A 25,928-nucleotide genomic window follows, 5' to 3' on the forward strand; every position below is an offset into this window, starting at 1 on the left:
TTCTGATGGCTGAGTAATATTTCATTGTATATGTGTGCCACATCTTCTACAAAATTTGTTGTGTCTACTTATTTCATTTAGCATGTTTTCAAGGTTCATGCATGTTTTAGTGTGTATCAGCACTTCATTCCTTTTTATGGCTGAATAATATTTACACACACACAAACATATACATGCCACATTTTGTTAATCCATTTATCTGTTGATGGACACTGGAGTTGTTTCCACTTTTTAACTATTGTGAATATTGCTGCTATGAACAATGAACAGGTATTTGTTTGGGTCCCTGTTTCCAATTCTTTTGAGTATATACCTAGAAGTAAAATTGCTGGATCCTATGATAATTACTTGGTAAATTTTGAGGAGCTGCCAAACTATTTTCCATAGCAGCTGCAGCATTTTACATTCCCATTAAGAATGTATGAGGGCTCTAATTTCTCTAAATCCTTTCCAGAATTTACTTTCTTTCTTTCTTTCTCTCTCTCTCTCTCTTTTTCTCTCTCTCTCTCTGTTTTTTTCTTTTTTATTATAGCCATTCTCGTTAGTGAGAAGTGAAATATCATTGTGATTTTGATTGTATTTCAGTGATATCTAATAATGTTGAGCATCTTTTCAAGGGCTTTTTACGCATTTTTATGTCTTCATTGAAGAGATGTACATTGGCTTCCTTTGCTAGTTTTTTAATTGAGTTGTTTGCCTTTTTGTTGTTGGATGTGGGTTTTTTTATTCTGCATATTAAATCCTTCTCAGATATATGATTTGCAAATGTTTTCTTCTATTTTATATGTTTTATTTTCACTTCCCTGATAATATCCTGTGATGCACAAATGGGTTTTTTTGCACATATCAATGTTTACTTATGACAATTAAACAATAAAATAGTGACAGAATAAAAATTCCTAGACTTCGGTAATAAGAAGAGGCATTTAAATTCATTCTCTACACTGGCACCAAAGCAGTCTTTTCAAAACATTAAAAACCAGTTCATATTTCTTGCTTAAAACATTTCACAAACATCCTACCATCTGTAAAATAAAGTCCAACTCATCAACAAGGTAAAATACATCCTTGTTCATTTACTTTTGCTTATTTTAATAAAGTATAATTTATCAATTCTTTTTTTACATAATTTATCAATACTTTATTAAATATTTCTTTCAATCTCATGATTTTAGTGTTTTATCTAATATTCCATTGTCAAATCCAAGATCATGAAGATTTATTCCTGTTTACTTCTATGTGTTTTATAGTTTTAGCTCATATATTTAGGTTTTTGTCCTAAATGTAGGAATATAACCTAAATATTTTGTTTTGAGTTAATTTTCTATATGCTATGGAATAGTGGTCCAGCTTTATTCTTTGGTATGTGGAAATTCAGTTGTCACCATCCCACTTATAGAAAAGGCAACTCTTTCCCGCATTGAATTGTCTTGATACCCTTTTTGAAAATCAAATGGCCATAGATTGTATGTGTTTCTTTCTAGACTCTCAGTTCTATTCTGTTGGTCTATATGTCTGGCCCTATGCCAGCCAGGATCACATTATTTTGATTACTGTAGCTTTGTACTAAGTTTTGAAATTAGGATATCTGAGCCCTTCAACTTTGTTATTTTTATTCAAGGTTGTTTTAGCATTCAGGACTCCTTATAATTTCATATGAATTTATGGATCAGTTTTTACCATTTCTGCAAAATATGCCCTTGAAATTTTGATAGGGATTGAATTGAATATGTAGACCACTTTAGATAATATTGATCAAGTAATAATATTAAGGTTTCCAGTCCATGAATATTGATGTCTTTCTTTTTGTTTAGGTATTCTTAATTTTATTTCATTGATGTTTTGTAGTCTTTAGTACACACGTCTTTTAACTTATTGCTCAAATTTGTTCCTAGGTATTTTATTCTTTTAGTTATTATTATATTGGAATTGCTTTCTTAATTTCTTATTCAGATTAGTTATTGTTGGTTCATAGAAACTCATCTAACTTGTGTGTGTTGATCTTGTAATTACAAATATTATGATCTGGTTTATTAGCTCTAGTTGCTTTCCTGCAGATTCTTGCAGATTTTGTATACATGGGATTATGTCATATGCATACAGAAGTCCTTTTATTTCTTCCTTTTTAATATGGATTCATTTTATTTCTTTTCCTTATCTAATTTATTTGAATAGATTCCACTACAGTGATGAATAGCAGTGGTGAAAGTGGACATCCCTATCTTTTTTCTGTACTTAGGAGGAAAGCTTTCAGTACTTTATCATTGAGTATTATTTTAGCTGTGCAGTTTTTATAAAAGTCTGTTTTCATACTGAGGAAATTCCCATCTACTGCTAGTTTTCTGAGTTTTTTTTAAATGATGAACAGGTGTTAGATTTTGTCAGATGCCCTTTTTTAAAGTTTCTACTTGGGGCACCTGGGTGGCTCAGTGGGTTAAAGCCTCTGCCTTCGGCTCAGATCATGATCCCAGGGTCCTGGGATCGAGTCCCGCATCGGGCTCACTGCTCAGTGGAGAGCCCGCTTCCTCCTCTCTCTCTGCCTGCCTCTCTGCCTACTTGTGATCTCTGTCTGTCAAATAAATAAAAAAAAATCTTAATAAAGTTTTTACCTAAGTTCCAGTAAGTTAACATACAATGTAATAATAGTTTCAGTTGTACAGAACAGTGATTGAGCACTTCCATACAACACATGGTGCTCATTACAACAAGAGCAATTTTTAAACCCTGTCTTATTTCACCCATCCCCACCCCTCACCTCCCCTCCAATAGCCATCAGTTTGTTCTCTATACTTTAGAGTCTCTTTCATGGTTTGCGGTTTGCCTCTCACTTGCTTTTCTCCCATTTAATCATTTGTTTGGTTTCTTAAATTCCACATATGAATGAAATCATATGGTATTTATATTTCTCTGACTAATTTTACTTAGGATAATACACTCTAGCTCCATCCATGTCATTGCAAATGGCAAGATTTCATGCTTTTTTTGGCTGAGTAATATTCCATTGTGTGTGTGACCATGGGCACATGCATGCACACCCACACACGCACACACCACATCTTCCTTATGCCTTCATCAGTGGATGGGAACTTGGGCTGCCCCATAATTTGGATATTACAGATAATGTCGCTATAAACATTAGGGTACATATATCCCTTTCAATTAGTATTTTTGTATTCTTTGACTAAATACCTAGTAGTGCAATTGTTGGGTTGTAGGATAGTTCTATTTTTAACTCTTTGAGAAAACTCCATACTATTTTCCACAGGGGCTGTACCAGTTTGCATTCCCACCAACAACATAACAGGGTTCCCCTTTCCCTACATCCTCACCAAGATCTGTTGTTTCTTCTGTAATTGATTTTAGTCATTCCAATAGGTATGAAGTGATACCACATTATAGTTTTAATATCAAATTCTCGGGGCTGTACCAGTTTGCATTCCCACCAACAACATAACAGGGTTCCCCTTTCCCTACATCCTCACCAAGATCTGTTGTTTCTTCTGTAATTGATTTTAGTCATTCCAATAGGTATGAAGTGATACCACATTATAGTTTTAATATCAAATTCTCCAATGATGAGTGATGCTGTCTGTTAGCCAGCTCTGTGTCTTCTTTGGAAAAATGTCTATTCATGTCTTTTGCCCATTTTTAATTGGGTTATTCATTTTCTAGTTGTTGAGTTGTATAAGTTCTTTATATATTTTGGATACTAAGCATTTATCAGACATGTCATTTGCAAATATCTTATTCCATTCCATAGGTTGCCTTTTAGTTTTGTTGGTTCTTTCCTTCATGGTGCAGAAGCTTTTAATTTTGACATAGTCCCAATTGTTTATTCTTGCTTTTGTTTCCCTTACATCCAGCAATGTGTCTAGTAAGAAGCTGCTACAGCTGGGGTCAAAGAGGCTGCTGCCTGTGTTCTCCTCTAGGATTTTTATAGTTACAGATCTCATATTTAGATCTTTAATCCATTTTTAGTTTATTTTTGTTATGGTATAAGAAAGTAGTCCAGTTTCATTCTTTTGCATGTTCCTTGTCCAGTTTCCCCAACACTATTTGTTGAAGAAACTGTCTTTTTCCCATTGGATAGTCTTTCCTGTTTTGTCAAAGATTAATTGACCTTGTAGTTATGGGTTCCTGTCTGGGTTTTCTATTTTGTTCCATTGATCTATGTTTCTATTTTTATGCTCATACCATACTATTTTGATCACTACAGCTTTGTAATATAACTTGAGGTCTGGAATTTGTGCCTCCAGCTTTTTTTTCTTTTTCAATGTTTCTTTGGCTATCCAAAGTCTTTTGTGATTCCACACAAATTTGGGGATTGTTTATTCTATTTCTGTGAAAAATGCTATTGGTATTTTGATACAGATTGCGTTAAATCTCTCAATTGCTTTGGATAGTACAGACATTTTAACAATATTTGTTCTTCCAATCCATGAGTATGTTGTATCATCCCTTTTCTTTGTGTCATCTTCAAATTCTTTCATAGCATATAGTTTTTCATAATATTCTCTTTTAATTGTTTTTATTTCTGTGGAATTGGTTTTCATTTCTTCTCAGTTTTTTATTATTTTATTTGGGTCCTTTCTCTTTTCTTTTTGATAAGTATGGCTAGAGGTTTATTACTTTTTCAATAAACCAACTCCTGGTTTCGCTGATCTGTTCTCTTAGTTTTGTTTTGTTTGTTTGTTTGTTTGTTTTTTAGATTCTGTATCATTTATTTCTGCTCTAACCTTTATATAATGAAGGTTATATATCCTTCCTTCTCTAGCTTTAGGCTAAATTTGTTGTTTTTTTCCTAGCTCCTTTAGGTGTAAGTCTCAGTTGTTTATTTGAGATTTTTCATGGTTCTTGAGGTAGGCCTAGTTTTGCTGTAAGTTCCCTCTTGGGACAGCTTTTGCTGTGTCCTAAAGGATTTGGACCATTGAGTTTTAATTTTCATTTGTTTCCCTGTATTTTTAAATTTGTTTTCTGATTTCCCGGTTGACCCATTTATTGTTTAATAGCATGCTATTTAACCTCCATGTATTTGCGGTCTTTCCAAATTTTTTCTTGTGGTTGACGTCTTGTTTCATAATGTTGTGGTCAGAAAAGATGCATGGTATGATTTTAGTCTTTTTCTACTTTATGAGGCTTGATTTATGACCTAATATGTGATCTATTATGGAGAACGACCCATGTGCATTTGAACAAAATGTATATTCTGCTATTTTAATATGGAATGTTCTGAATATATCTGTTAAGTCCAGTGTGTCATTTTAAGCCACTGTTTCTTTGTTGATTTTCTGTTTAGATATCCATTGATATAAGTGAGGTATTAAAGTCCCCTACTATAATCATATTATTATCAATTAGCTCCTTTATTATTAATTGTTTTATATATTTGAGTGCTCCCATGTTGGGTGCATAAATATTTAGAATTGTTATATCTTCTTATTGTATTGTCCCTTTTATTATGTATGCTGCCCTTCTTCGTTTCATGTTGCAGTCTGGTTTAAAGTCTAGATTTTCCAAGATACTTATTGCTACTCAGACTTTCTTTTGATATTCATTTGCATGATAAATATTTCTCCATATCTTCACTTTCAATTTGCAGCTGTTTTTAGGACTAAAATGAGTCTCTTATAGACAGCATATAGGTGGGTCTTGTTTTTTTTTTAATATATTCTGACAGCCGTATCTTTTAATTAGAGCATTTAGTTCATTTATATTCAAAGTAATTATTGACAGATATGTATTTAGTGTCATTTTATTGCTTGTTTTGTCATTGTTCGTGGAGATTTTCTCTATTCCTTTCTTGTCTTTGTCACTTTTGGTCTTTCCCTTCTACTCAGAGTACCCTTTAATATTCTTGAAGGGCTGGTTTAGTGCTCACAAACTCCTTTAGTTTTTGTTTGTATGGGAAACTCTTTATTTCTCCTATTCTGAATTATAGCCTTGCTGAATAGAGTAGTCTTGGCTGCAAATTTTTCCTATTCAGTAGTTTGAATATATTATGCCACTCCCTTCTGTTTTGCCAAGTTTCTATTGAGAAATCTCCAGCTAGCCTTGTGGGTTTTCCCTTTTAAGTTAAGGACTTCTTTTGTCTTGCTGTTTTTAAGATTTTTTTTCTGTCTCACTATATTTTGCCAACTTAATTACAATATGTCTTAGTGTTGGCCTGCTTTTATTGATTTTGATAGGTGTTGTTTCAGTTATTCTTGAAATAAATTATCTTCCCCCTTTTCTTTCTCTTCTTCTGCAACTCCTAGAATACAAATGTTATTATGTTTGATGGAGTCACTGAGTTCCCTAAGCCTGTTCTCTTGTTGCATTATTCTACCTCTTTTTCAGCTTCATTATTTTCCATTCTTTTGTCTTCTAGGTCACTAATTCATTCCTCTGTTTCTTGCAGCCTAATGCTCATTGCATCAAGCCTATTTTCAATTTCATTTAATCTATTCTTCATCTCAGACTATTCTTTTTTAACTGTTTTTTTTTCTCTGTAGTAAGGGTATCACTGATGTCTTCTAGTCTTTTCTCAAGCCCAGTGGATATGCTTATGATTGTTACATTAAATTTTCCAACAAGCATGTTACTTATATCTGTTTCACTTAGATCTCTGGCCATGGCCTTACCTTGTTCCATCATTTGGAACAAGATTCCTCCATCTTAGCATTTTGTCTAAATTTCTGCCTTCTGCACATTACCAAAGCCAGTCATGTCTCCTGCTCCATCTTTGGTGTGGCTTCTTCTCTCCCATTAGTTATGGAGTTTGTTCTGTCAGTCTTCAGGTCTATTTATGGGGTATTTAGGATAATTTCATGGTCATGTAGTTGCGTTCATGGAACAAGATATGTGTAGGGTCCTACTACTCTGCTGCCATCTTCTTTCTCCTTTCTGGAATGTATGTCTTGGCAGGACTTATCAGAAAATTTCCTGGTTTATTAATTTTTAACTTCTAGTTAATAGTGTTCTTATTTTTGATAATTTAAGCCATTCTGGAACACAATGTCTGTTCAGCTAGGGAATGTGCTCCTCGCACATGTGCCTTCCAACTCAAGCTCTCAGATGTCTTTTTTGGTACCAGATAAGATGATTATGTGGTACTACCTTCATTCTATTGATGTGATGTATTATATTTACTGATCTTCTTTTTGTTGAACTACCTTATATTTCTTGGCTAGATCATACTTGGTCATGGTGTATAATCTTTTTAAGAAGTTATTGAAATTGGTTTGCTAGGATTTTGTTGAGTACTTATGCATCTATATTATTAAGATATGTTAGTCTGCCATTTCCTGTTCTAGTGATTTTTTTTTAATCTGATCTTGGTATCAGGGTAATACTGATATCAGGGTAATACTGCCCTCATAAAATGACTTAGGAAGTATTCTCTTATCTTCTGTTTTTGGAAGATTTTTGAGATGGATTGGCATTAATTCTTTAAAAAGTGTTTGATAGAATTCACCATTGAAGCCATCTGATGTTGGTTTTCTCTTGTTTGGGAGATTTTTGAATACCCATTCAATCTCTTGTTATAGATCTCTGGAGACTTTCTATTTCTTCTTGAGCAAGTTTAGGTAATTTATTTCTAGGAATTTCTCTATTTCATCTAGGTTATCTAATTTGTTAGCATATGACTGTTCATAGTATTCTAATACTTTCTATTTCCTTAATAAATCCCATTTTCATTTCTGATGTTAATTATTTGTGTTTTCTCTCTTCTTTAGGAAGTTAGTCTAGGTAAAGAACAATTCTGTTGATCTTTCAAATGATGAGCTTCTGGTTTCACAGATTCTATTATTTTTCTATCCTCCATTTCATTTATATATGCTTTAAGCATCATTATTTCCTTCTCTTAACTATGACTTTAATTTTCTATGTTTCTCATTCCTTAAAGTATAATGTTAGGTAGTTGATTTGAGATCTTCTTTTTAATTCTACTATTTCAGCTATAAATTTCCCTCTGATAGCATTTTCACTGCATTCTGTAAGTTTTATGTTGTATTTTTGTTTTCACTCATCTCCAGGTAGTTTTAATTTCCTTTGTGATTTTTTTCTTGACCTATTAGTTGCTTTAAGTGTATTATTTAAAGAAATCCACACTTAATGCAGGTTTTCTCTGCAACTGCTGCCCATTTTCTTGTCAGGTATTAGAGCCATAATGGTGGGCAACCCAGACTGTGTACACACACACACAAGGGTATTGTTTAATTTCCACATATTTGGTAATTCTTCTGTTTTCCTTAAATTATTGTAGTTTCATTCCCTTGTGGTCATAGAAGATACTTTGTAAGTGTTGGTAGGGGTATGGAGGAAAGGAAATCTTGTGTGCTTTTGGTGGGAATGTAAATTGTACATTGAGGGGCGCCTGGGTGGCTCAGTGGGTTAAAGTCTCTGCCTTCGGGTCAGGTCATGATCCCAGGGTCCTGGGATCGAGCCCCACATCGGGCTCTCTGCTCAGTAGGGAGCCTGCTTCCTCCTCTCTCTCCCTCTGCCTGCTTCTCTGCCTACTTGTGATCATTGTCTGTCAAATAAATAAAATCTTAAAAAGAAACTTAAAAAAAATTGTACATTGATATGACTATTTGAAAAACAGTATGCAAGTCTTTTAGTAAACTGAACATAGACCAACCTACCATACACTCCAGAAATCTTAATTCTGGTATATATCCAATGGGAATAAAAACAGTATCACAGCTCTGTCTGTACTACCATATTCATTACAGCATTATCACAGCAACTTATAATGGTAACAACTTTCTTGTCCATTGACTGATGAATGGATAAAAAATATGATCTCTCTCTGGGACACCTGTGTGGCTCAGTAGGTTAAGCCTCTGCCTTTGGCTCAGGTCATGATCTCGGGGTCCTAGGATCAAGCCTGGCATCAGGCTCTCTGCTCAGTGGGGAGCCTGCTTCCCCCCCGCCTCTGCCTACCTCTCTGCCTGCTTGTGATATCTGTCTGTCAAATAAATAAGTAAAATTTTTAAAATAAATATGATCTATCTATATATAATGGAATAGCATTCAGCCATAAAGTAGAATGAAATTTTGCCATTTTGACAATGCAGATAAACCTGGAGGACATTGTGCTAAGTGAAATAATCCACACATAGAAACACAAAGATTGTATGATCTTACTTATATGTGGAATCTAAACAAGTAGAACTCAGAAAACCTAAGAGATCAGAAGTTGCCAAGAGCTTAGGGCTGTGTGAAATGGAGAGAAGTTGGTCAGTAGATAAGAGCTTTAAGTTATAAAATGATTAAATTCTAAGGAATCTAATGTACAGCATAATGGCTATAGTTTACAATACTATATTTAATACTTTAAATTTGCTCAGAGTAGACTTTAGGTGTTACAACAAAATAGGTAACTGTGAAGAAATGAATATTAATTAGCTTGCTTGTGGTATTCATTTCACAGGGTATACTTATATCAAACTATCATATTGTACACTGTAAATATATACAAATTTTGTCAATTATGCCTCAATAAATCTGAAAAAAATGAAAATAAACAAGATATTTTGTATAATTTCAATCTTTATAAATGTATTGAGACATGTTTTGTGTCCTGATACATGGTTTATCCTGGAGATGTTTCATGTGTTTTTTTGATAAGAATGTATATTCCATTGTTGTTGGGTAAAGTGTTCCATATATGTTCCAGTTGTTTTATAGTGTTGTCTGTTCCTGTCTTTCCTTATTCACCTTCTCTGTAGATATTCATCCATTATTCAAAGTGCTGTACCAAAGTCACCCACTATTATTGTAGAACTATTTCTTCCTTCAGTTCTGTAAAAGTTCTTTTCCACATACTTTGGGACTACGTTTTTAGGTGCATATTAATTTATAGTTATATCTTTTTGATAAATTGACTCCTATCAACATATAATGTTCTCCCTTTTCTCTTGTAACAGTTTTTTTTTTATTTTAATTTTAGTTTGTCCGATATTATTATGGCCATCTCAGCTCCCCTTTGGTTACGATTTGCATAAAATAGCTTTTTCTACTCCTTTATTTTCAGTTTATTGGTGTCCTGGAAGCTAAATTGAGTCTCTTATAGGCAGCATCTCTTTGCCTGTTTTTTTTTTCCCACTTTCCAGTCTCTGCATTTGTAGAATTTAATGTAATTTTTGATACAAAAGGACATGTTTGTGCCATTTGTTGTTTTCAGTTTCTCTTACACTTTTTTGTCCATTTCCTTTATTACTGCCTTCTTTTATGTTGAGTAGATTTTTTTATAGTGACTTGGTTTTATTTCCTTCACATTTTATTCTGTATATATATTTTAGATATTTTACTTGTGGTTGCCATGGGGGTTAAATTTTACATTCTAAATTTATAACAGTGTAGTTTGAATTGATGTCAATGTAAGTTCAAAAGCATATAAAAATTGTGTTCCTATACAGCTCTCACATCCCCCCATTTATGTTCTTGTTATCACAGATTACATCTGTATACATTGTGTGCTCTATAACATGATTTATAATTATATTTTGTTTTATAGATGTTTGTTTTTATGTTAAAAAAAAGTGGAGCTACAAACTAAAAACAATTATACTGGCTTTTATATTTACCCATGTAGTTACGTTTAGTAGACATTTTTATTTCTAAATAAAGTTTCAAGTTACTGCCTAGTGTCCTTTCATGTCAACCTGAAGGACTCCTGTTAGCATTTTTTGTGGGGTAGGTCCTTCAGCTTTTGTTAGTTTTCTAATGCCTTAATTTCTCTTTCATTTTTGAAGGACAGTTTTGTTGGATATAGAATCCTTGGCATACACATTTTTGTTTTCTTTTTTTTAATTTGTATTATGTTATGTTAGTCACCATACAGTATATCATTAGTTTTTGATGTAGTGTTCCATGATTCATTGTTTGCCTATAATACCCAGTGCTCCATGCAATACATGCCCTCCTTAATATCCATCGCCAGGCTAACCCATCCCCCCACTCCCTTCCCCTCTGAATCCCTCAGTTTGTTTCTTGGAGTCCATAGTCTCTCATGGTTTGTCCCCCACTTCTAATCCCCCCCTTCATTTTTCCCTTCCTTCTCCTAATATTCTCCATGCTATTCCTTATGTCCCACAAATAAGTGAAACCACATGATAATTGACTTTCTCTGCTTGACTTATTTCACTTAGAATAATCTCTTCCATTCCCACCTATATTGATGCAAAAACTAAGTATTCATCCTTTCTGATGGCTGAGTAATATTCCATTGCATATATGGACCACATCTTCTCTCTCCATTCATCTGTTGAAGTGCATCTTGACTCTTTCCACATTTTGGATATTGTGGACATTGCTGCCATGAACTTTGGGGTGCATATGGCCCTTTTCATTACATCTGTATGCTGGGGGTAAATACTCAGTAGTGCAACTGCTGGGTCATAGGGTAACACTATTTTTAATTTTTTTGAGGAACTTCTACACTGTTTTCTGAAGTGGATGCCCCCACTTGCATTCCCACCAACAGTGTACAAGGGTTCCTCTTTCTCCACATGTTCTTCAACACTTCTTGTTTCTTGCCTTGTCGATTTTTGCCATTCTAACTGGTGTAAGGTGGTATCTCAGTGTGGTTTTGATTTGAATTTCCTTGATGGCTAATGATGAACACTTTTTCATGTATCTGTTAGCCATTTGTATGTCTTCCTTGGAGAAGTGTCTGCTCATGTCTTCTGCCTATTTTTTAACTTGATTATTTGTTTTTTGGGTATTGAGTTTGAGAAGTTCTTTATAGATCTTGGATATCAGCCCTTTGTCTGTTATGTCATTTGCAAATATCTTCTCCCATTCGGTGGGTTTCCTCCTTGTTTTGTTGACTGTTTCCTTTGCTGTGTAGAAGGTTTTCATCTTGACAATGTCCCAAAAGTTCATTTTCGCTTTTGTTTCCCTTGCCTTTGGAGACGTGTCTTGAAAGAAGTTGATGTGGCTGATGTTGAAGAAGTTATTGTCAATGTTTTCCTCTAGAATTTTGATGGATTCTTATCTCACATTGAGGTCTTTCATCCATTTTGAGGTCTTTTTTGCATATGCATCTTAACCTGAGTGTGCACTTGGCTTTCTAAATTTCCCAAGATACAGGAATGATTTTGAATACACCAATTTCCCAACAAAATGTTGTCCCTGGCTTAGGGTGTTTATGTCTCAACTGTAATCTTCTGTCCCAGGTGTCTGTGGGTTCTCTGTCTACATTCCAGTGTTTTCCAGAAATGACTACTGCTATTCCAGCCTGCTTGAGCTCCAGATTAGGTGAAACAGACAGAAGTCTTATATTAGTCCTTCAGAAATCTTCCAGACATGTTAGAACAGAAAACACAATAATTTGTGAATAGTATCTGCTCTGCTTCCTCTAGAATCTTGTACCAGGGTCCCATACTAGGAAATGCAGGTTGCCTTCTTTAGGAATCCTACCCTGGTGGGGAAAGGGCAGGACAAAGGCAAGTAAAAATGCCACAAAGTTTTCCTAATATTTTTAAGTGATCTTTTTCTTTTTAAAAAGATTTTATTTATTTATTTGAGAGAGATAAAACAATTGGGTAGAAGGTCAGAGGGAGAAAGAAAGGCAGACTTCCTGCTGAGCAGGGAGCCAGATGGGAGGTTCAATCTCAGGACCCTGAGATCCTGGCCTGAGCTAAAGGCAGACGCTTAACTGAGCCAGTCTGGTACCCTGCAGGTGAACTTTTTCTTGATTTGGCATTCACTTTGTTGCTGTAAACATTTGATTGTTTTATAGATTTCTGAAAAAGTAATTTCTGATAGTTTCTACATATTTTTTAATGTTTCTGGGGTGGGGGGAATGAAAGCTTTGAGCTGCCTACTCTGCAATTTTGCTCAACTCATAAAGTTTTGTCGTTTCTTGATATTGTTAGTGGCTGCTGATAATAAATGCTGAGGTCCATTAATTCATAAGAGGCTGTGAAATGGTCATAACCTAATTCTATCACTCCTTCTTCATTTAGTAACTGAAATAGCCTTATAAGGAAAAACTTCTAATTTATTATTTGGTTACTAAGATGTACAGTTCATTGAGGAAAGGCAGGATAGATGCTTGATTCTTTCTCTTTATCAATTTTCAAAGTAATGAGTTAGATCCCTAGAATTTTCCAAAGATCATCTATTAGTTTTTTGTTGTTGGTATTTTTAATAATACTATGAACTCATAGATTTAAATATATTTGATGTGTTTCTTTCTGTCACAATTACCATACTCATTGCTGGTCATGCTATTTTGTCTTTGGCTAGTAGGAAACTCTTAAAATTTGCTTATGAGTCCTTTTGATATGACTCTAATTGTTTTAATAGCTTTTTGATAACTGGTTTGACAAAGTATATCCACATTCATTGTGAACATTTTCTGCTCCAGACATAGAATCAGCTATTTTTCCTCAGAGCTCTGGTATCTAAAAACTACAGATGATGCATTATGGGTATTGATTGGTATTGGTAAAGTTATTATTTCTAGGCCTTTGCAGTGGACAGAACTTGAAAATGCACTCAGCTGACTGGTTGGTTGCTTAGTTAAAACAAAATATGTCATGATTTCATTTTTATATTTTCAATTCAAATTCATAACTACAGAATTTTGACTTAGGTGATAAAGATAGAAGAAGCTTCTTTTCATTACAAGAATCCTGGCTCTGAAGACCCTGGAGATGATAGAATCAGAATATTACACAGTAGTTATTTGCTTTCACTCACCACATATAAAAACAGTTCCAGAATAATCACCTCAACGTTTATAAGAACAATTTTACTAGAAAAAATTTAAGGTTTGTTTTGTTTGTTTTGCGATGATTTTGTCTTTGAATATGCCAACTAGGGATTAGTGAATTATTATTCTTTAAAGCCACTTGTGATATTTCTCTCTGTATGGGTATACTATCAAGTAGATAGAAATTTAGGTTCATGTCTTTTATTTTGATGCTTAAAGATTGATTTCTTTAAATAAATACTTAATTTTCTAAATGATTTTCATAGTTCAATAGTCAAATGTAGAAAAAGAATACATATTTAAAGAAGGTTATTTTTTATCCCTGTTCCCTGCACCTGATTCCTTCTCACCCACTGTAGGTAACTGTTTAATTCATTCTATAATGTATTTTTCCATTGTTTGTTTTATAATATAAGCAGATATGTGTGTATTTCAAAGAAAATGAGTCATGCTCCCCTTTCTCATATAAATGTTGTACTACTACTTTTGAGAGTAATTTGACAATACCAAATATGTTATACCCTCTGACCTATTTGTTGAATACACAAGGAGACATGCTCTAAGATGTCTATTGGAGCTACTGTAAATGATGTGACAATGAAGATAAGGATATATATATCTTTTCAAATTAGTGGTGTTGTATTCTTTGGATAAATATCCAGAAGTGGAACAGCTAGATCTATATGATAAATCTATTCTTAATTTTTTTAAAAGGCTCCATGTTGTTTTCCTAGCAGCTACACTAATTTACATTTCCACCAACAGTATGTGAGGGTTCCTTTCTCTCCACACTTTCTCCCATAGTTATCTCTTGTCTTTTTTATAATAGCCATTCCAACAGGTTTGAGGTGATATTTTGTTGTGGTTTTGATTTGCATTTTCCTAGTAATTAGTGGTTTGAACTTTTTTTCATGTGCCTATTGGCCATCTGTATGTCTTCTTTGGGAAAAATGTCTATTCAGATCTTCTGCCCCCTTTTAAATCATTTATTTTTTTATTGTTGAGTTGTATGAGTTCTTTCTGTATTTTAGATATTAATTCCTTATTGGATATACACAAATATCTTCTCCCATTGGGTAGGTTGTCTTTTTGTTTTGATGATGGTTTACTTTGCAGTGCAAAACTTTTTTTAGTAGGATGTAATCCCATTTGTTTATTTTTCTTTTGCTTCCCTTGCCTTTGGAGTCAGATACAGAAACACATCTCTAAGACTGATGTCTTAGTGCCTTAGGAGCTTACTGCCTATGTTTTATTCTGGGAATTTTATGGTTTCAGGTCTTACATTCAAATCTTTAATGCATTTTGAGTTAATTTTTCTCTATGGTGTAAATTAGCAGTCTACTTTCATCTTTTCCATGGGACTAACCAGTTTTCTCAGCACCACTTATTGAAACAGCTGTCCTTTCTCCAATGTATGCTCTTGGCTCCTTTGCCATAAATTAATTGTCTGTATATATGTGGGTTTCTTTCTGGGCTCTCAGTTCTCTTACCTTTATCTGTGTGTCTATTTTTATGCCAGCACCATACCGTTTTGATTACTGTAAGCTTTGTACTATAGTTTGAAATCTGCCAGTATGATACCTTCAGCTTTGTTATTCTCTCTAAAGATTACCCTGGCTATTTAGGATCTTTAGTTGTTCCATACAAATTTTAGAAGTACTTGTTCTAGCTCTGTGGGAAATGCCATTAGAATTTTTTTTTAATTTTTTAATTTTTTATAAACATATATTTCTATCCCCAGGGGTACAGGTCTGTGAATCCCCAGGTTTACACACTTCACAGCACTCACCAAAGCACATACCCTCCCCAATGTCCATAATCCCACCCCCTTCTCCCAAACCCCCTTTCCCCAGCAACCCTCAGTTTGTTTTGTGAGATTAAGAGTCACTTATGGTTTGTCTCCCTCCCAATCCCATCTTGTTTCATTGATTCTTCTCCTACCCACTTAAGCCCCCATGTTGCATCACCACTTCCTCATATCAGGGAGATCATATGATAGTTGTCTTTCTCTGCTTGACTTATTTCACTAAGCATGATACGCTCTAGTTCCATCCATGTTGTCGCAAATGGCAAGATTTCATTTCTTTTGATGGCTGCATAGTATTCCATTGTGTATATATACCTGCCATTAGAATTTTGATGGGGATTGCATTGAATCTATAGATTGCTTTGAGTAGTATGGACATTTTAACAATATTTTTCCAGTCTATGAACAGAGACTATCTTTCCATTTGTTTGTGTCATCTTCAGTTTCTTTCTTCAGTGTCTTATAGTACAGGTCTTTCACTGCCTTGGTTAAATTGACTTTCAGGTATTTTTTTCCCTTTTGGTACAATTGTAAATGAGATTGCTTTCTTAATTTCTCTTTCTGATAGTTACTAGTGTATAGAAATACCACACATTTCTGTATATTGGTTTTGTATCCTTCATCTTTACTGAATTTGTTTCGTAGTTCTAACTGGTTTTTGTTTTTTTGTGGGTTTTTTTGTTTTTGTTTTTGTTTTGTTGCAGACTTTAGGAATGTATATATTACATCGTCTGCAAATGGTGGCAGTTTTACTTCTTCCCTTCCAATTTAGATGCCTTTTTTTCTTGTCTTATTGCTGTGGTTAAGATTCCCAATATTCTATTGAAGAAAAGTGGTGAGAGAGGATATCCTGTCTTGTTCCTGTTCTTAGAGAAAATGCTTTCAATTTTTCACTGTTGAGTATGACAGTAACAGTATTATTGAGATCACAAAACATTATAGGTAGCCTCTGACTTACACATTTTTTTAAAAAGTCTATTTTATACTTGCTACTGAATGAAAAATACCCTGTTCTTTTCTAGCCTTGTAGCTCTTACACCAAGTTGAAGTTAGTTGATGTAAGCGGGGAAGAGGCAAAGAAAATAGCTCTTCACCCTCCCAAATGCCTCCATACATCCCTGCCCATCATTTTTATCCATATAATAAAATGCTCAGAGTAGATTTTGTGAAGAAACAAAATCACCATTCTTACATACATATGTTTATAATATGTTGGTTTTTTTTTTTTTACCTCACAACTTTAATGTGGTCTTCTACTAAAATTTTCTCCACTAAAATGTAAGTCTACTCTCACCAGAAATTAGGGTAAAATGAATCATTAAAATAAGTTATGTTTATAACATATAATCATGTATATGTGTGTGTATATGTATACATATATATGCAAAAACATAATTTTTTTAGGTAATTAACCTTTATCTTTGTTGTGCATTATGTGTTTCACATGGTAATTTTAGTAGTATTCAAATTAAAAATAAAAGAATTCCAGTTCATAATTTTCCATCATATTTTTAGAAAAATGTGAATTCTAGCCGTATTTTTGTCTCCTAATTGTTGCCTTTAAAATCTTGCCACTCACAAACAGTGACTGACAGTATCTCTTGTACTGAGATCATGCCCATTTGTAATAATTGTGAACATATAATCAGGGTAGGTACTTACAGTCCCACGTTACTAAAATAAAAAAGCAGAATTTTCAAAGGAATTTTTCAGATAAAAATTTATACCTTGCTAGTCCTTGATACCAATACTCAAACAAAGCATAGCCAATACTTTGACTTATTCCTGACAGGGTCAGTCATAAGGTTTATTTTTTTCCTGTAAGGTAGATGTGATTATTTAATTTTTAAAAATTGGAATAGCTTATAACTTGTTTTTTTGGATGCTATATTTTAGAATAAGTCAGAAATGATCACTATAACTTGAGTCATTGTGATAGCTACTTATTTTTGTTCTAATTGTGTACTTTCATCAGCTTGGGGAAAGGAAGCCTATTTTAGAAAATAAAAAAGATTAAATCATTCTACAGTTCTCAGTTTAATCCTGTTAACTGGGTTTTTCTCTTGGCTCTGATTAATTTCATTCTTTTTCATGTGCAATTACCTTTTTTATCCTTTTTGTTATCAAGCATTATTATAGGAGATTAAGTGTGTTGATCAACTGAATTTTGAGTTAAATTCTTATAATATTGTAGTGGTTTGAGTTCTTGGAGAGTAAGAAATGTGTATTCAACTTCTTTATCTTCACTTACAACTCAGTCTAGAACTTTACCCCATAAGAAATTTTTAGTAAGTCTCTGGAGAGGTTTAAAAAAAAAGTGATGTGAGAATAGGGTATATTTCAAAAGCAGAAGTTGTCTATTAATCACATTGAAACTTTGCTATTGAAACCCCCTTCAGTGCTAGCATGGTTCTTTAACCTAGGATAATAATGAGCACCAAGGCATGGGCCACCTGTAAGGAAGCAATTCAGCAACCTTGGTGAATTCTGGAACAGAGTTGCTGTCAGCTTGTCTCAGCTAGCAGAACTGACAACATGAGAGTTTCTTTCCAATATCTATTTTTTCTGATTATGTCATGTGCCTTCAGCTCCTAGGGTGTATTATTCAATTAAAATATTATTTTACCAAATTCTTTAGCACAGTATTTGGAATATATTTAATAAGTACTCACTAATTATTTGTTGAATGAAAGAAAGAATGAATGAATGTCATAATGTGTAGGGGAGAAATTATATTCTGCCTTAGAAACTGAATGTGTTAGATAAACTGTACATAAGTGATAAATTGACTTGATGATAGAAAACAATTACGAATTGCAGGGATTTTTCATCTGAGTTTAGTTCCCTCTTTGTTTTCCATGTTATTTAGATCAGAAAGGAGTATATAATAAGTATATAATATGTGATTTTCCTGAAGGAGAGTTATAGCCATGAAGAAGACTGTATTTTGTGTCTGTTCAGGCTCCTTTTATTTGAAGCTTAAATTCCACCAATAGTGAGTGGAGGTCACATCTCTAACAGTTATGAATTGGACTTAACTTGAATTTTTCATTGAATATAAAAGGAATATATGTTTATTTAAGAGAGTTTAGCAAATACAGAAAACATGTAAGGAAGGTAATTACAAATCTTCATAATTCCAGCAACAGAGAAAAACAATATCAGTTTCTAATATTTTGAAGGAAAAGTTTATTTTGAAATGAATTTTGTTCTCTCTTCTCTTTAATAAGAATTATCTTTTGGACATTCAATTTACATTTTATATGTGGTTATTTGATTTTTAAAGTTAATTAAGCTATTCCTCATTAATCTTTACTTTTTTGTACTGAATGATTTAATTTGATTAGTTTGCAAGTCCATTGTATCTATCTCATTTTTCTTTAATAGGTCAAGAAGGCGCAAGCACCAGTACCGCAGGAAAAGCCAAAAGAACTATAGGCGATAGGTGGGAAAGTCAGCTGTGGAGAGAGAAAAAGTTTGGCTTAATTGATCACCTGCATTACAGCCATGTTTATCCTGAAAGTATTCCACGAAAATTTATTTTCGAGCAGAGGAAGTTTCTTACTGAGCAGTTTAATTCTCAGCCTGCAAAGTACATACCACCAGAGGGAAGGCCCCAAAACCTTGAGGACTTTAAGAGTGCCCTAAGCCTTGGACATTTTGAAGTAACCATCCTAGGTAAGTAAAGTGTCCTTTTCTTTGAATATCATTAGTTTAATATATTTTTAATATAGACAATACTATTTTGCTTGGAAAAAAATAAGCTCCCCCTCCAAAAAAAAAAAAAAGTCCAAGGAGAGTTCGTGTTTAGCTCAAACCAATGGAGGCATGGAGCACTAATTCTGGAGTACATTAAGCTCTAATTGTAGGTTTTTAAACATTGGCAAGTCCTAGGAAAGTATTTGGGCAGAGAAGAATGGGAACCAACAGAACTTTCCTCACCCCTGACTACCTGACTACTTCTAAAACGAATTTTGTTTTCTTTAGCCACCACTTTCTTGCTCAGGTACTCTGCTTCTTTCTCAGTGTATCTGAACCATTGAAAAGTAAAGTGTATGTGAAAGAGAAAGGGGGCACCAACTGAGAGAAACTTCTATGAACAGAGTTCTGTTTAGTCCCTGAAAAAAATGAAATTCTCAGCTATCTCAGGTTGTAACAGAAAGAAGCTAAAAATCTTCCCTGGTCTATAAGGGAAAATAAACGGATGTTCTCAGGTTACTCAAACCTGAGAAGTAGCCATGGAACTTACAGAAATTTAAAAGTCAACACATTTTTTTTTAGAGAACAAACTGAGGGTTACCAGAGGAAAGACCGGTGGGGGATGGGTGAACTAGATGATGGGGATTAAGGAGTGCACTTGTGATGAGCACAGGATGACTTATGAAAGTGCTGAAGCACTATGAAACTAATATTACACTCTGTGTTAACTTAGTGGAATTGAAATAAAAACTTTTAAAAAGTCAAGACATTTTTAAACTTATATTTAATTTTATGTTTCTTTCCAAAGAATGAAAAACATACAGATCAAAAAACTAATTCTAAAATAAAAATCTCAGCCAAAATAAGCTATTCTCAGAGTCAGAGAAAATGTTTATTTGTATTTGTATCTTAAAGGAAGGTCTTGTTATCTTAAAATTAAAAAATGAAGAAAAGTCATTAGCAAATATATTTAATGGCTGAAAAAAGTACATTTCATAGATTTTTACATCTAGAGTACTAGAATGAATTACCTTGACTTTTATCAGGATTCCTTTTTCATTTTTACTCTCTCCCACTCCCTCTTCTCTGCCTCCTCACACATATGTTTATATGTTTAATTGTGTGTATGTGTACAGTCTACAAAAAGTATTAATTTCTCCGACTCTGTTAGACATATCAGACCTGTTTCAAATGCTTCTGCTTACTAGACTGCATTACTTGGTCTCTTTACATCACTTAAAAGCAAGAATCGAATGTGAAATGTGTCATTCTGTCCAGTCAGCTCTAGTCCACACTAGAATTATGCCGTTTTATGTCCCACCTGTTTTCAAGGACTTAAGGTATTTTACAGGAATAAAAGACAGTGAAAAATAAATCACAGATGGATAAAACAAAACAGAACATTTAAAAGGAAACAGAAAAGGTACATATTACCAGATACTTGCAAATAACTAAGTTACCATTTGGCGGTAATTTTTGGTCAACTTTCTGGCAGGGAGAAAGAAAGGGATTTTTTTCCTGATGAGGTATTCAATTTTAAAGTTAAAAGAAGTTTGCATATCATCTAGTCCTATACCCTGGTTAGGTAGAACCAAGGCCATGATTAGAAATCATGTCTCCTATTACAGATGAAACAAACACTCATATATAGAAAACCTATTATTTTTTCCTTTATTAAAACTCACATCAGATTTTACCATATGAAGTTGTTGTATAAATAAGATAGAATAACAGTAGTTTTGATATTTTCATCTATAGTTTTCTTTTTTAAAGATATAGAAATGTTCTTCAGGTAATTGATTGTTTCATCAAACTTATAAATATAATCAATATAATAATTAGTCAAAGCTTAGTAACATTTCTGTAAAGGAGTATATTTTCACCTTAATTATCACAAAATCCATATACTTAGCTCTCTAATGGCTAACTTAATACATAAATGAAACCTAGAGAACTAAAATAAATGGTACTGGGGCGCCTGGGTGTCTCAGTGGGTTAAGCCGCTGCCTTCAGCTCAGGTCACGATCTCGGGGTCCTGGGATCGAGTCCCGCATCGGGCTCTTTGCTCAGCAGGGAGCCTGCTTCCCTCTCTCTCTCTCTCTGCCTGCCTCTATGTCTACTTGTGGTCTCTCTCTGTCAAATAAATAAATAAAATCTTTAAAAAAAAATAAATGGTACTGATCCATTGATTCATTTTTTTAATATTTCAAGTTTTTATTTAAATTTTAGTTAACATATAGTGTGATATTAGTTTCAGGAGTAGAATCCAGCAAATCATCACTTATATAACACCTAGAGCTGATCTACTGATTCTTATAGAACCTTGATGGGAAGAGGTAACCTATCAAAATCATCCAAGGGAGGCCTTCCCACACTCCTTAAAATTTTGGTACACTGCAGAGAAGCAGCCTATTCAATATCCCTTACCTTCCTAAGGGAGACTTACTGCTACACCAGAGCCAATGACAAGAATGTGTCCTGCTTGTCTGGTATGCAGGAGTAGAATTAAGATTAAGAAATACTGTTCTCTTAATAGGACTTGAAGTATAGATATTCTCAGATTTGGGGTTTTTTTAAAAGATTTTATTTATTTATTTGAGAGAGAGAAAACACTAGAGAGAGAGGGCAAGCACAAGTGAGGATCAGAGGGAGAGGGAAAAGCAAACTCCCTGCAGAGCAGGGAGACCAACTTGGGGCTCAATCCCAGGACCCTGGGATCATGACCTGAGGCATAGGCAGACACAACCAAATGAGCCACCCTGGTGCCCCAGATATTCTCAGATTTTGGTTAAAATAAGTGGCAAATATCAGATGTAAAAGTGGTTAATTTATTATACCGTTTTGTGAAAATATGAAACCTAAGTTGTATTATGAGACCAGACAATGGGCAATCCGTCGTAAGCATGGTGTGAGCAATGAACTCAAAAGAAACGAATACATCTCTCAATATGGTACTATTTGTTAAAAGATATAATCCTAAAACTGAAAGATGACCTTATATGTGTTCAGTACATGGGGGTATACTTGTTCTGTAAAAAGCCAAGTAGTAAATGTTTGAGGCTTTGCGGGTCATACAGTATCTGTCCCAACTACTTAGTTCTCCTGTTTTAGTGGGAAAGCAGCCATAGACAATATATAAATGAATGTGCATGGCTGTGTTTGGATAAAACTTTATAGACACTGAAATTTGAATTGCTTATAATTTTCACATATCACAAAATATTCATTTGATTTTTTTCAACCATTTAAGATGTAAAAAAAATATTCTTAGCTTATGGGTTGTACAAAACCAGGTACAAGCTAGATTTAACCCCCCTCCCAGGTCATAGTTTGCTGACCCCTCTTATAGACCTCTGTTTTTAGATAAAACTAGCTAAATCAATCCAGACAGATAAATCTCTATGATATTTTAAATTCTTCCGACATGAAGATTGTCCACCTACATTGTTACTATCTTCCAGTGATTAATTATCCCTCTGCAGTATCTTGCTGATCCCTGAAGGACTCAGTAATTTTGAAGTGTCTTATTCTGGGAGCTAGAAAGGTTATCCATACCATAACTCTGTTATAAGCATTAACTCTGACTGGTCTGGGATTAATCATTATTGAGAACATTGAATGGAATTATTAATCTTCCTACATACAATTCTAATAGCTCCCAACAACAGTGGGGTACTATTGCAACATCAGAAACCTATTCCAGAAATGCTGATTTTTATATTAAAATCCTTGCCATACCATCTTACTTGTCTCAAATAAATAGATGTTTTAGTGAGTGCTAAAACCTCAGTCCATTGTTTATTATGAAATAACACACATTTCAAAAAGAAGATACTGGAATGAAGTAACAAACTAAATTTTCAGGGCCTTTAGGCCCACTACAAAATCTATTGGTCAGTCTCTCCTGATTTTAAGTTATTCCCTCTTTAAATACAAGAAAACAGTTTTCAAAACCTAGATTAGACTCCTAGATGGCATCAGTATATCATTGGCTTTACTAACATTGATTTAGTTACCCTAGAAATCCTGAGTCAATCACAGCTTAAGAGTCCTCTCTTCAATTTGCATTTGACCTAGGCAATAAGGATCATAATTCAGCCAGTCTTTTGTAAACCTCTGTAGGTCATCCATTTTGTCTCATGCAAGTCAAGAAAAACTCCCCTAATTTTTATATGGTTTGTTCTTTTCCTTTTTTGTAAAATGCATCTAAAAAATAATTTAAAATTTAATAGCATTAATTATAACATCAAAGCAATTTAATATGCTGTGGTTATATTGAAATAATAAGGATTTACTTACCTTGACTTTTTTCTTCTATTAAAGCAACCAAGCAGGCCAACATAACTCCTTCCCTCCTTGGTACTAGCTGCGGGCTCAGGGCCAATTACTTTTACCCATAAAGTATGCCTCCTTCCATTCCGAAGCCTATCAGAACCATTAACTGAGTAGCATTGAGTTTTCTCACTGTTGATTACCTCACTGACGACATCCTCAGGATATCCTATCCCACTGAGATGCTTCTCCACTCTTATATCTCATTAGAGCAGTATGCTGGATTATATGGGTTCCAGAGCTAGTTTACTGTTGCCACACTTTAATTCTGTCCCTAATTTCATTGCATAATGAAAGTGATTATAATGTATGAAACCTGAAGTACCTACTATCAGATTTCATCACCATAAGACACTCATTTCCCCCATATTTTAACCTCTGAAAAATCAGTATGCATCTTACAATTGACGTCATGCCTTTGTTCAGTTGGTAGCATTTTTCCTAGTGGCATCTTAGAGTAAGTAAAATATGGTATATTGCAAGCATTATGCTAGGTACCAGGATTATAAATTGCCTCCCCTCAAACATGTGCATGTGTATGCATACATGCACCTACACACACACACACACACACACACACACACACACTTTCACACTTTTTATTGGAAAAGAAATTTAGTGGTCACAAAGAATTGAGGAAGAAGATATATAAATTGCATATAACACACACTACAAAAGAATAATATGAACTAATTTGTTTGATTTTATATTTTCCTCTAATTTTGAATATAGACCAGATATCTGATCACATTTACCTAGACAGTAAAATATAAGTTACTTACTGAAGTAACACATAAACAGGAAGTCACCATTGAAATACAAATGTATGCACCCTATAGGAAGGATAATTTGTGTTCCTCTTCATTGGTAACAGGAATACAGATGAATTCATATTTGAACACTTAATATACAAATGTCTTAAAGTCTAGTATTTGAAAACTATAGGTAAAAGATGTGTACGTGTACATTCATTTTCTCAATTTAACAAATACTTACTGAGCATCTAATGTGTGGCCAGCACTGTTCTAAGTCCTGAGGTTACAAGGTTACATGAGTGAACACAACAAATAAAAGATCTTGCTGATAAAGGAGATGGTGATAAATGCTAGAAAGGGGTTTGAGTTTAAAGTAGTAGGAAAAGATTACATTTTATCTTTTGGGGGGAGGTGCAGAGAGAGAGGAAGAGAAAGAATCTTAATCTCTTAATCAGGCTCCACGCCCACTGTGGAGCCTGGTTTTTGGGACACAATCTTACAACCCTGAGATCATGATCTGAATCAAAATCAAGAATCAGATGCTTAACCGACTGAGGCACCGAGGCGCCCTGGAAAGGATTACATTTTAATAGAGTGATCAGGGTTAGGGTTAACATTTCACAAATGTAAAAGTAACATTTCACAGAATCCTGATGGGGGTGAAAGAACAATCTGGTTATCTGAGGAAAGAATATTCTAGGCACAGAAACAGCAAGTATGGAGGCTCTGAGGCCTGTTTACTTATACATTTATACCCGGAACTCTAGTTTTAACCAAAGAGCTCACGACAAATTTCATGAGTAATGATGAAGCTAAACTTGCTGTATTTTATAATGTAGAAAATAATTCAAAATAGTATCAATGACACACAGATAATAAAACTACCTTTCTGAGAATATCAGGATTTCCAACTTCTGATATTTTCTCAATTCTAAGCCCATACTTTCTTTTTTTTTTTACACTTTGGAGTTGGAATGCATCTTACAGTCAATGGATACATTTAATGCAGTTTCCTTTTTATTAAAACTGTTATTAAGTTGATGGTATATCTTAGAGTTAAATTTGGTCTTAGAATCAAGGAAATAAGATACCAGCATGTGTAGTTCTTTTTTCTTTTTTAAGATCTATTTATTTATTTGACAGACAGATTACAAGTAGGCAGAGAGGCAGACAGAGAGAGAGGGGGAAGCAGACTCCCCACTGAGCAGAGAGCCTGATGCGGGGCTTGATCCCAGGACCCTGAGATCATGACCCGAGCCGAAGGCAAAGGCTTAACCCTCTGAGCCACCCAGGCGCCCCAGCAGCATGTGTACTTCCACTTGAGTTTTGCAACATTGCTTAGAGTTATGGGATAGTTACACTTCTTATACTGAATTGAAATCCTCAGTAAATTCTGGATATCATGACTATTACAGTTTATGAATACCAAACTTTAGTAATCCTTAAAACCTTTAAAGAGCACTAAGTTGTATGTAAACTTAAAGCTGTGGAGATTTAGTGTCATTTGCCCATAAAAAGCAAAAATATATACTGTGTCTGGGTAGCTCAGATGGTTAAGCGTCTGCCTTTTGGCTCAGGTCATGATCCCAGGGGCCTGGGATATAGCGGTATCCCTGCCCAGTGGGAA

The 25,928-nt window shown here is 34.2% G+C and overlaps 1 protein-coding gene across 3 annotated transcripts in view; it reads left to right on the forward strand.

The window, feature by feature from the left end:
- The window catches only part of RADX (RPA1 related single stranded DNA binding protein, X-linked), a 77,769-nt gene that overhangs the window by 43,482 nt on the left and 8,359 nt on the right, over window positions 1-25,928 (forward strand). For all 3 annotated transcript variants that reach the window (XM_032330304.1, XM_032330305.1, XM_032330306.1), the window contains exon 12: window positions 18,903-19,193. In XM_032330304.1, coding sequence (XP_032186195.1) covers window positions 18,903-19,193 — 291 coding nt within the window. The remainder of the gene's footprint in view (window positions 1-18,902; window positions 19,194-25,928) is intronic.

The sequence above is a fragment of the Mustela erminea genome, chromosome X, assembly GCF_009829155.1.
Source record: "Mustela erminea isolate mMusErm1 chromosome X, mMusErm1.Pri, whole genome shotgun sequence".
Lineage (NCBI taxonomy): Eukaryota > Metazoa > Chordata > Mammalia > Carnivora > Mustelidae > Mustela > Mustela erminea.